This window comes from Poromitra crassiceps (genome assembly GCF_964638095.1).
Source record: "Poromitra crassiceps genome assembly, chromosome: 21".
Taxonomy (NCBI): Eukaryota; Metazoa; Chordata; class Actinopteri; order Beryciformes; family Melamphaidae; genus Poromitra; species Poromitra crassiceps.
Window position 1 is genome coordinate 16,597,912 of NC_139638.1, and position 12,500 is coordinate 16,610,411.

Sequence of the window (12,500 nt, forward strand, 5' to 3'; positions counted from 1 at the left end):
GGCCCCTTCGCTCCATGCATTTCATTGACATAATCATATTCCAGTGTTTAGGCTACATTTGGCTGGAAATCACTAATGAGAAAATATATAGGGTATATTAAAAAAAAATCCTGCAGTACCAATGAAGCTTAGCTGCAGGGTTGATGCATCTACAATGGCTACTTTTGGAAATGTAAACTATAATCTGGGTTTAGGCCAGATTTAAAGCGGGCTAAACACCGCTGTGAGCCTGCATCCTCTAGGTTCCCTTCAAACCTCTGGAGATATTCCCTCATCTGTGTCAGCCTCTCATCTGGCTTTGGACTGACAGCTGCTTTAATGGGGCGTAATAGCAGGAAATCAGACTGCACCCCCCCACCCCAATACGTGTGCGTCTGTGTGTGTGTGTTGTGTGTGTGTGTGTGTATGTGTGTGTGTGCGTACATGTGTGCGTGCGTATAACAGCAAGCCCCTGGGGCCTGACATGAGTTTTTTGAGGCACAGCGCTGGCTCTGTCCTGTGTGCACACTCATACACTCTCCACCTTCCTCCCCCCACCAAGCACACACACATACACACACACACACGCACATGCACACACCCGCGCGTGCACACCTGCGCGCACACACATGAACACACACACAAGCCATTTCTTTATCACCCCCCCCCCCCCCCCCCCCCCCCCCTGTCCGTGAGCTGTGGGCCACACAGTCAGTTGCAGTGCTGCACTAATCAGGGGGTACCCTGGGATTCTGACACTGTAACCAGAGTCCCTGCAGGGAACTCTGTGGGCGAGATGTGTGTCTGTGTGTGTGCACGCACATGCATGATGTGTGTCTGTGTGCACAGACATGATGTGTGTCTGTGTGCACACACATGCATGATGTGTGTCTGTGTGCACAGTGCACATGCATGATGTGTGTCTGTGTGCACAGACATGATGTGTGTCTGTGTGCACACACATGCATGATGTGTGTCTGTGTGCACACACATGCATGATGTGTGTCTGTGTGCACACACATGCATGATGTGTGTCTGTGTGCACACACATGCATGATGTGTGTCTGTGTGCACACACATGCATGATGTGAGTCTGTGTGCACACACATGCATGATATGTGTCTGTGTGCACACACATGCATGATGTGAGTCTGTGTGCACACACATGCATGATGTGTGTCTGTGTGCACACACATGCATGATGTGAGTCTGTGTGCACACACATGCATGATGTGTGCATGATGTGTGTCTGTGTGCAGGCACATGCATGATGTGTGTCTGTGTGCACACACATGCATGATGTGTGTCTGTGTGCACACACATGCATGATGTGTGTCTGTGTGCACACACATGCATGATGTGTGACTGTGTGCAGGCACATGCATGATGTGTGTCTGTGTGCAGGCACATGCATGATGTGTGTCTGTGTGCACACACATGCATGATGTGAGTCTGTGTGCAGGCACATGCATGATGTGTGTCTGTGTGCAGGCACATGCATGATGTGTGTCTGTGTGCACACACATGCATGATGTGTGTCTGTGTGCACACACATGCATGATGTGTGTCTGTGTGCACACACATGCATGATGTGTGACTGTGTGCAGGCACATGCATGATGTGTGTCTGTGTGCAGGCACATGCATGATGTGTGTCTGTGTGCACACACATGCATGATGTGAGTCTGTGTGCAGGCACATGCATGATGTGTGTCTGTGTGCACACACATGCATGATGTGTGACTGTGTGCACATGCATGATGTGTGTCTGTGTGCACAGACATGCATGATGTGTGTCTGTGTGCACAGACATGCATGATGTGTGTCTGTGTGCACACACATGCATGATGTGTGTCTGTGTGCACATGCACGATGTGTGTCTGTGTGCACATGCATGATGTGTGTCTGTGTGCACACACATGCATGATGTGTGTCTGTGTGCACACACATGCATGATGTGTGTCTGTGTGCACACACATGCATGATGTGTGTCTGTGTGCACATGCACGATGTGTGTCTGTGTGCACATGCATGATGTGTGTCTGTGTGCACACACATGCATGATGTGTGTCTGTGTGCACATGCACGATGTGTGTCTGTGTGCACATGCATGATGTGTGTCTGTGTGCACACACATGCATGATGTGTATCTGTGTGCACATGCACGATGTGTGTCTGTGTGCACATGCATGATGTGTGTCTGTGTGCACATGCATGATGTGTGTCTGTGTGCACACACATGCATGATGTGTATCTGTGTGCACATGCACGATGTGTGTCTGTGTGCACATGCATGATGTGTGTCTGTGTGCACACACATGCATGATGTGTGTCTGTGTGCACACACATGCATGATGTGTGTCTGTGTGCACACACATGCATGATGTGTGTCTGTGTGCACATGCATGATGTGTGTCTGTGTGCACACACATGCATGATGTGTGTCTGTGTGCACACACATGCATGATGTGTGTCTGTGTGCACATGCATGATGTGTGTCTGTGTGCACACACATGCATGATGTATGTCTGTGTGCACGCACTGACGCACATGCATGATGTGTGTCTGTATGCACACACATGCATGATGTATGTCTGTGTGCACACACATGCATGATGTGTGTCTGTGTGCACACACATGCATGATGTGTGTCTGTGTGCACGCACTGACGCACATGCATGATGTGTGTCTGTATGCACGCACTTGCATGATGTGTGTCTGTGTGCACGCACATGCATGATGTGTGTCTGTGTGCACACACATGCATGATGTGTGTCTGTGTGCACATGCAGTAAAACGCCACTGAACGACCAGTTTGATATAACTGTCAACCAGTTCGAGTCACACCCTTTCCCCACCATGATATCTGTTGGCTGGTTGTTGATATTTATAACAATATTATTGCGGCTTCTAGACAAACATTTTGCGGAGCTAGAGGCAGCCATATTGTGTTCCGGTCTACCGCCTGGAAAGGAGACAAAGATCGTATATTGAAGGCAGAAGCGAGGCCCTTATACTTTTTTGACAACAGCGCCACAGCCATGATGTTGCAGTGGAAGGCAATTAAAGGCAATTAAAACAATTGTTGTGCTTAAATAACAAAAACGTTAAATGTGACTTTATGGTTGAAATGTCGACTTTGAACACGCGGGGCGTGAACACAGCTCTCTGGTGTGAAAAGCAAGTGTTTACGCCCTCCATCCACCCCAACCACAGCGCCCCTACTGGCCACCATGCTATTTCAACATCATACTCTATAACGTTGATATACACATATCTAGAAATGTGCAATGTATTTTTGGTTAGGAAACGTTGACATTCTAGGCATCTGTGGCTTGCAGAAACATATAATAAGTGAATGGGTTATAAATTGTAATAACAAGAAGACATCTGTCGAACAATGCCACGAACTTGAGAAAGGCAGCTCAGTCAAAGCATTGAAATAGATGTTTCACTTTAGAGAGCAGATTGGCTATTACCAGGAAAATGTAGCAGATTCAAAATGACTGCGGCGTATGTGAATGCGTTTGTACTTCGCTCAAAGGACGGAGAATTGAAATTCCGACAATTCCGAGGTTCCCTCGGTGCAGTGTGTAATTACATAAAAGTATGGTAATATGTTAAATCTGTGGAGGAAATTGTCTTGAAAGAAACGGGATTAGTTCTCCCTCTCTCTCCAATTTGACACTGCAGGCCTCTAGTGAGAACATCCTGCCTCCAAAACCACAGTCAAACGAGAAGTCTCTCAGGACAAATCCAACAGAGATTAGCCCATTCTCACAGCATATCAGAATTAATCCAACAAACCTCCTCAAGCCTCTCGCTCAGCAGCAGGTGAATTACTGCAGAAGAAGAAAAGAGAGCAAAGATTAGAAGAAAAGAAGAAGAGTGAAGAGGCGAGAGTCTGGGGGAAGAGGGAGTTTTGCGGTGCAGGATTTTCCTCCAGTGAGTAATATAGGGGCTGTAAGGATTGACGTGAGTCCAAAATAAACGGCAGGTTTCTGGGTACAAAGAAGAAGGGAGGGAGCTCAAACAAAATGGGGATGAAGGAGGGGTCAAAAAAAGGGATGTGATTTGGTTCCTCTCTGGGTTCTGTCTCCGCGCTTGAAACTGACAAGCTGTCACGCTAGATTAGTGGGAACGTTCCACAACGTTTTCCTCGGTACTGTAGAACCGGCCCGGGGATTCTCCGTAACCATCTGAAACCATACATGCATGTACGTGCACTAAGCCGTGGAGTCCATTTGTCTCCGGAATGGCTTTATTGGGTTATAGGAGATTTTTGGTTAAGTTCAACATATTTGCGATAACTTAAGCTCTGCCGCAAGTGCGGTGTTAGCCAATGTTTTTTCAAGGTCTGTGCAAGGACTTTTTCCCCCCCTGATGTAGCTGCTAAATGCTAACGTGAATTTGTTATGGAGGACATCAGGCTAATAGGCTAAAGATGCAGCAGCAGAGAGTCATCTGCTCCTGGGCTGTGTCTGTGAACACAGTGTTGGGTTGTGTCTGTGAACGCAGTGTTGGGTTGTGTGAACACGCAACACGTTCTCACTCCGAGCACGTAGCATATTGACGCTTTGTCCCGTCCCTTGTGCGTCGCTTGTTACTAACATGGTACCCTTGAGCGACACATGAAACGACTTGGGCTTTCCGACTAAACTCAATGCAAACCCATGGAAGTCATCTTTGGCGCTTATGGCAACTGCTCCCCCATTAGCCTAACTGCTCCCCCATTAGTCAACTGCTCCCCCATTAGGGTCTGGGGGGAGGTTAGGTTTAGGCGTGGGGGGTGGGAGAGGTTAGGTTTAGGGTTAGGGTTAGGGTCTGGGGGAGGTTAGGTTTAGGCATGGGGGGTGGGAGAAGTTAGGGTTAGGGTTAGGGTCTGGGGGAGGTTAGGTTTAGGCATGGGGGGTGGGAGAGGTTAGGTTTAGGGTTAGGGTCTGGGAGAGGTTAGCTCCTCCAGACCCTAATGAGGGAGCAGTTGACTAACGGCCAGGACACACATCTTGCGTGTACTTACCTAGTGCGTGTGCGTGGCGTGGGGGCTGCGGCTGGCACGCCCGCGGCATCCACACAGGCAGCGTGGCTGCTGCGTTGCAGCTGCTGTCTGTCTGTCAACTCTCTTCCTATAGAGTTTACCTTTTATTAAATTTGCTATAAACAATACAATGATGATTTTAACTGAAGATCGCTTGGGCTCACTTCGTAATCGAGGCAGTATTGATTTGTGTGTGTGTGTGTCTGTGTGTGTGTGGTGGGGAGGGGAGGAACGAAGCCACGTTGTAGCCTATGTGGTTTTCAGAGGGCAGGAGAACTGCAGCTGTGAGCTCAGCTCATCCTCCCGTCTCAAATCAAAACAAGCCTTGATTGGCTGTGGCTGCCCCTGTAAAATATCATTTTAATGTCTTTTTGTGTCTATTTGTGTAGAGACACGCTAGAGACACGCGCGCGGTAAGCAGAAAAAATAGGCGGCGCTTCTATTCTCTAGATGACGCGCGTCTCACGCCTCCGAAGACACGCGCCTGAGACACGCGTCTGATGCCGGTGGTGTGGCTGCTGTAACCTGTTAACATGGGCGCCCAAATGAAAATCAACAGGTAACGCCACGCATGCGCCACGCAGACGCACAGCAGACGCAAGATGTGTGTCCCGGCCGTAATGGGGGAGCAGTTAGGCTTGGGGGAGCAGTTGCCATAAGCGTCAAAGATGACTTCCATGGGTTTACATTGAGTTTAGTCGGAAAGCCCAAGTCGTTTCATGGGTCGCTCAAGGGTACCATGTAACAAGCGACGCACAAGGGACGGGACAAAGCGTCAATATGCTACGCGCTCGGAGTGAGAACGGGTTGGAACACAGTGTTGGGTTGTGTGGACACAGTGTTGGGTTGTGTGAACAGTGTTGCTATTTGTGCCTTTTTGTGACAGGACAGTGCTGATCAATTAGAAACTAGAAAGGCGAGTAGCCAGGCAGGCAGACATGGGGACAAGCAGGTGGGCAAACAGGGGAACAGGCGGACAGACAGACAGACAGACAGACAGACAGTGTGATGAACAGACAGACTGATAGAAGGCAAGCCAGTAGACACCAGGCAAAGACAGTAGACTTATGGCAATATGAACTATTAATATCCTCTGCCATATTACCTCATATGATTGAATTTTCTGGCTGACAAAGCTCATATAGGCCTACATGAGGAGGCTTGTGAGATGTCAGGGCTCCAGTATGCTTTCATCCCGGATAGAGTGGACTGGAGTGCACTGATATGCTGCCAAATCCCCTCACTGGCAACCGCCCTCCTGTTCTCCTGCTCAGTCTCCATCTCTTCTCTTGGCTTCTGCCTCACCACTACACCCTCTGCCTATACCACTCTCACCTCCTCACTCCACGGCTATGAAGTCTGGAGAATGCACTCACCTTCACAAACAGAGCTTGGGCTGCCCATCTGTTGCTAAAACAGAGAAATTGTAAAAAAAAAAAAAAAATCTGAAAGAATGGAAGTCCCCTTCTTCACCTTCTTTCCAACTGTGGTTGACGGACATGATCTCTGTTATAAGGATGGAGAGGCTCAGATCCTTCAGAACCAAGTCACTTCAAAAGTTTCTAACTATTTGGGAGCCGTTTCTGGCCTACCTCGAGGAGGTTAGGGGCGGTGGGTGACGTGCCCAGCTGGTTTCTGTTGGACGCCTTGTGTGCCCCCATGCGCGACATCTCTTACAAGTATATTAGCACCTTATAGGATACTAGCACCACATTATGATAACTGTTGATATATGTATGTTGTTGGCTTTTTCCATTACTGTGTCTGAGCTTGTTCATTTTTGTTCATATATATTGTTAAAATTGAAAATGAAATATATATATAAAAAAACTGAGAAATCGTGTATGACAGATATATTGTTATTGAGTGTATAAAGACAACCATATTGGTCCCCAGTGGTGAAATGCAACAGCAGCTATTCAAAGGTACTATGGCCACTTTAGTGCCCAACTTGCCTGTCTATCCCTGCTAACAGCTTAAACGTCTAGGCCAGGAAAGTGTCTTGTTTTATAGAACAACCAATGCGGAGCCGTTTCAAAACTGAGCTACAAGCAGCTGTAAAATGTGATGAGACTACAGATTGCCACAACGCGCTCGATTTAACACTGAAGTACTTTAATGGATTTGACTCTGGTGTCAAATTGGAAATTGGCAAAAATGATCTTCAATTGTATAAAAGCGGTTTGGGAGGTTTACTTTGGCGAAATGGAGCTGGTCTGCTCCACCATGCCAACAGCACAGTGCTCAGTGAACCCTAACCCTCAGTTAAGGATTAGAAAAACTCTGCGTTTGCATGCATCTCACACACACTGATGTCTGAGTGAACACGACATTTAGTCTAATTAAATTCACAATACTGAACTCCATCTCTGCCTATATTCTCCTCCACTCTACTACTCTGCTGAAATCAATGTCAATATTATTGTAAATGCACAGATTACGAGTCTATATATATATATATGTGTGTGTGTGTGTGTGTGTGTGTGTGTGTGTGTGTGTGTGTGTATATATATATATATATACACATACATATTTATTTATTTATTTATTTATATATATATATTTTTTAAATAAATAAATAAATAAATAAATAAATAAATAAATAAATAAATAAATAAATATATATATTACACTCTTTAAATACAAAACATGATCTACAAATAGATTCAAAATCCACAAACTCATGAGCTTCAAAGGTAAAACACAATCTACAAATTCAAAAGACGTCATACTGTTCCTCTCAGTCTGTTCTGCTCTGTTCAATCTCCTTTCAGTAGAACGTTCATTTTTTCTAACTTGAATAGAGAGGCAAAATGAACGTCACTTCCTGCTTCAGCACTGTACAAGAGATTTTCATCCGCCATTTATTTTCCCATAGGCATTTCGTAAAATGCTTATAAAAATAGTTTTACTTGGTCAAACCAAACGGTTCAGCTATATTTAGAAACAGGAGAGATCGCATAACATTTCACTCGGACCAAAATGTAAAAAAAGATGCGGCTTTAAAGAAAATATTTGTTCAATGTTTTTTTTAAGTTTTGAGTGAAATGTTCTATTGTCTCTACCGATTGTAAATATAGCTGAACCGTTTGGTTTGACAAAGTAAAACTATTTTTTATAAGCATTTTACGAAATGTCTATGGGAAAATAAATTGCAGAATAAAATCACTGGTACAGTGCTGAAGCAGGAAGTGACGTTCACTTTGCCTCTCTATACCTTGAGCTCATGAGCAATTGTCATACAGCAATCCACAGTACCATTGGTGACCACTGGGCTGGCGTCCTTGTTGCTGCCTCGCCTCTACACTTCTGTACCCCTCTATCCACTTACCTGCCCCCCCCCCTCTCTCTCTCTCTGGCCCTCGACCCCCACCGCACCCCCACCCACCCACCCAGAACAGTAAGTCAGGTGGTTTAGGTTTATATGCTGCCTGACCTCACTGTTGCTATCGGTTACATCGGGCCGATCTACAGTGATGTCATGCGAATCTGTCTTCGTCTTCCACTGTGTGCAAGAAAACGCCATGCTTTTTGTGTTGCTTTGTGTGTGTGTGTGTGTGTGTGTGTGTGTGTGTTTGTGTGTGTGTGTTGTGTGTGTTTGTGTGTGTGTGTGTGTGTGTGTGTGTGTGTGTGTGTGTGTGTGTGTGTGTGTGTGTGTGTGTGTGTGTGTGTGTGTGTGTGTGTGTGTGTGTGTCAGGGCCTTCATGCATCAGCCAGGAAATTGCAGGTGTTGGTTTGTTTGCATTCAAGGCTCAGCTTGCAGCCGCAGTCGGGAGTTTCTCTGAAGGCCATATCCTTCTCCAAGGTTCCTCTCCTTCCTCCAACCCTTTGAGTTCCTCCTCGGCATGAGTAGCCTGCCAAGGCTTCAAGTTCAAAACACTTCTCCTCGACTTCAGAGAGAAGGGCCCTCTCTCTCCTCCAACGTCCATGTCTGCGTTGTCTGGCTCGAGTCGAGATGAGATTGAACAGATCATCAACCACTGTGGTTTTCTCCTCTGAAACACTGCTGTTATAAGAGTCTTAACCCGCAGCTATACCAACCACTGACTCCTCATTCTCTCTCTTTTTCACCCCTGTTGTTCTGTGTCTCTCTATCTCACAGTAGGTTTGGTACCAAGTGTGCCCGCTGCGGTCGGCAGATCTACGCCAGCGACTGGGTGCGCCGGGCGCGAGGCAACGCGTACCACCTGGCGTGCTTCGCCTGCTACTCTTGTAAGAGGCAGCTGTCCACGGGCGAGGAGTTTGGCTTGGTGGAGGAGAAGGTCCTGTGCAGGATCCACTATGACACCATGGTGGAGAACCTCAAACGAGCTGCTGAGAGCGGTGAGTGGTGGTTCTGCTCTGTTTGCTCTGGGTGGTTCTCAAAGGTCGTGGAGACAGTGAAGAAGCACTGCATGGGTCTGATGTACAGGTGCTCTTTGGTAGATCTTGGCTTTCCAAGAGTATAAAAACACATATGGATGTTTCACTTGCAGACAGATGAATGTGATCCAAAATAAAACCAAGGCACATATATGCAAAATAAATCTACATATTCTATTCAAGATTTAACAAAAGGCTTTTAGATTTGTTTCCCCTTAGCAAATTGGTTCTCTGCCTTTCATGACATTAATCTATCTACTAGCAAGTAAAACATCCAAAAGTCTTCTGAAAATGTATTTGTGCATTTATACAGTATTTCATATTATATTGTGAAATTAAAACAAATCATCTTCATAATATTGCATACTTGTGCCTGCCTGGGCATTTGTAATTACTGCTTACGGTAGTTCAAATTTCAAATTTGAGTTTATTTGCGGACGTCTCCTGGGACATTTTTAAGTCGTTTAATGGTGCCACTCACCTCACCTGCTGCTTCTCATACAGTATGTCTCTGTGTCACCATCTCCTCCAGGCAGCGGTATCACTTTAGAAGGAGCGGTTCCAACAGAACAAGACAGCCAACCCAAACCTGCCAAGAGGGCGCGCACATCGTTCACTGCAGAACAACTACAGGTCAGACACACACACACGCACACACACACGCACACACACACACGCACACACACATGCACACGCACACACACGCACACACACACACACACACACACACACGTGCACACGCACACCACACAAACGTCATCCCTACCAATGAATGTGTTCTCAATACAATTGTGCGACTTCCTCTTTCCTGGCCAAAACACATTTCATGTGTGCAGCCTTCTCTTCAGCCTTCAGATTCAAACCACCACTTTTTTTTTTTTACCGGAAATATTTCACGCTTTCTGACATAAACTGATTTGAGCAGCATCTGATTTCACGCCCACATGTGTGTGTGTGTGTGTGTCTGTCTGCAGATCAGATCACGCAGGCCCAGTTTGCCAACATGTGTGTGTGTGTCTCTGTGCAGGTCATGCAGGCCCAGTTTGCCCAGGACAACAACCCAGATGCCCAGACGCTACAGAAGCTGGCGGACATGACGGGCCTGAGCAGGAGAGTTATACAGGTCAGTACATTCAAGCCCTGCTCCTCATGAAGCTGCTTATGTTCTGCTGCTGCTGAAGCATTATGGAGTCATGAGAATTAGACTAAACAGTTACTGCATTACAGCAACATACAATTACCTACTTACCCAGACATGACCACCGTGGGAAATGTCCATTTTTACGATGATTATTTTTAAAATTTAAAATACGAATAAAAACCAAAATGTTTAGATATGTACACTCTTATTTAAAAAAGATATAATTTTATTTTCCCTGTGTTTTAACTGTCATCCTTTTTTTTTTAAATACATACATGCAAAAATAATTCTACATAATTCTATTCAAGAATATAGCTACATGATGTCTGGTTACATTGCATCTTCATAGGTGTGGTTTCAAAACTGCAGAGCAAGACACAAAAAGCACACGCCCCAGCACAGTGGGGCGCCCCAAGGTCACCTTCACCAGTCCCGGATGCCCTCCTCCCTGTCAGATGAGCTGCATTACTCCCCCTTCGGCAGTCCAGAGAGGGCGCGCATGGTCGCCCTGCACGGCTACATCGACAGTGAGTGCTGCTTCACGTGTGCGTGCTGCTTATTACGATCCACGTTTAGACCAAACACCTTTTTATGTCATTGTTTTTGTGTTGCTGTTATCAATGTTGGGGGTAACTCATTACAAAAGTAACATTACAATGTAATATGTTACTTTTGTAATGAGTTAACCCAATATATTACATGTAATGTATTACTTTTAGCAGTAACTGAGTAATATAACTTATTACTTATAGGATTTCAGTCATATTATACCAGTTACTTTGTCAAGTAACTCAAGTTACAAACTGAGTTACATTTGATTAACTCAAAGCACATATTTAAAAAAAAATACAATCATTGCCTAATAAAACTGTGTGTTTTTATGCAAATAACCACTATAGATGACAATAACAAAGGAAAATAATAACATTTAGAATTTTGGATTGTTTACACTGCTTCAAGGCGGTTGAAATTATTTTTCGGGATGGTTCCGGGACGGCAGTGTCATTCTGCTGCTGCTGTTGTTTTGGTGAAAGTAATGCAAAAGTAGTGTAATAAGTAACGAGTTACTCTACACAGAAAGTTAAATTGTAAAGTAACGTATTACTTTCAAATTAAAGTAACGAGTCTTTTTGTACTATACTCTCTCTAGGTCATCCCTTCTCCGTGTTGACCTCGCAGAGCCACCCGCACCAGGCCATGTCGCTGCCGCAGCTCCCGCTCAGCCGCTAGAGCGCCCCGCCCCGCCGCTCACCATGGCCCTGGTGACCCCTGACCTCTGGAGCGTAACCCCTTGACCTCCCCTCACTGACGTCCGCCAACTTGACCCTTAGCTCAAACAGGAGTCAACTGGGGGGGAAGAGACACAAAATCTTAACCCCGGCGACAACCCTCACCACTCTGGAGAGAAAGAGAACGGAATGGAAGAAAGTGGGAAACAGAACAAGATACAGCAGACATTTTTAACAGGAATATCACACTGTCTGTCTGTCAAAAATGATTGTGAAGCGTTTATCGTTAGCAGGAATCCATTGACGGCCCACTAGTGGTTTACTCTACCCGAGCCGTCTCTCTCCGTTGTGTCCAGCGTCCTCCTCTCTGATCTGTTGTTACTTGAAGGTGGAGGGAGATTTGGAGATTCGAAGGGACGAAAACTGAGCGAGGAGGAAAGCCGGGTTTGGTGCCTCTTGAGCACTGTCAGAGATCTGGAGATAAATAGACTGGGGGAGGGGAGGGGGGCGGGGCGTTGTGGCCCAGGGGGCGGGCACACACAGTAGACCACATGAGAGGTAAGACACCTCCCTCTTTTCCTCTCTAAACAACCATGAAGGAGAACTCAATGTAAACTAAATACGCCGACTGTTGGAAATGGTTCCTGAGGTATGGAAGAGTGACACTTTATATTATAACATCTCAAAACTCATGAAAAGATACATTTTCTCAATCACATTTTCGGTCAATTTCCTATACTGGAATGAGAATT

The 12,500-nt window shown here is 45.8% G+C and overlaps 1 protein-coding gene across 2 annotated transcripts in view; it reads left to right on the plus strand.

Annotated features, from left to right (window-relative positions):
* lhx6a (LIM homeobox 6a) overlaps window positions 1-12,221 on the plus strand; it is a 21,538-nt gene extending 9,317 nt beyond the window's left edge. The window contains exons 5-9 of one of the 2 annotated variants that reach the window (XR_014553614.1): window positions 9,119-9,339; window positions 9,911-10,011; window positions 10,406-10,501; window positions 10,889-11,046; window positions 11,670-11,780. Coding sequence is in view for 1 of the 2 variants with exons in the window: in XM_083657258.1 (XP_083513384.1) it covers window positions 9,119-9,339; window positions 9,911-10,011; window positions 10,406-10,501; window positions 10,869-11,046; window positions 11,670-11,749 (676 nt within the window). In the remaining variant the exon portion in view is untranslated. Of the gene's footprint in view, window positions 1-9,118; window positions 9,340-9,910; window positions 10,012-10,405; window positions 10,502-10,868; window positions 11,047-11,669 lie in introns of both variants that reach the window. The other variant, XM_083657258.1, reaches the window with a different exon arrangement.
* Window positions 12,222-12,500: the final 279 nt, after the last annotated feature.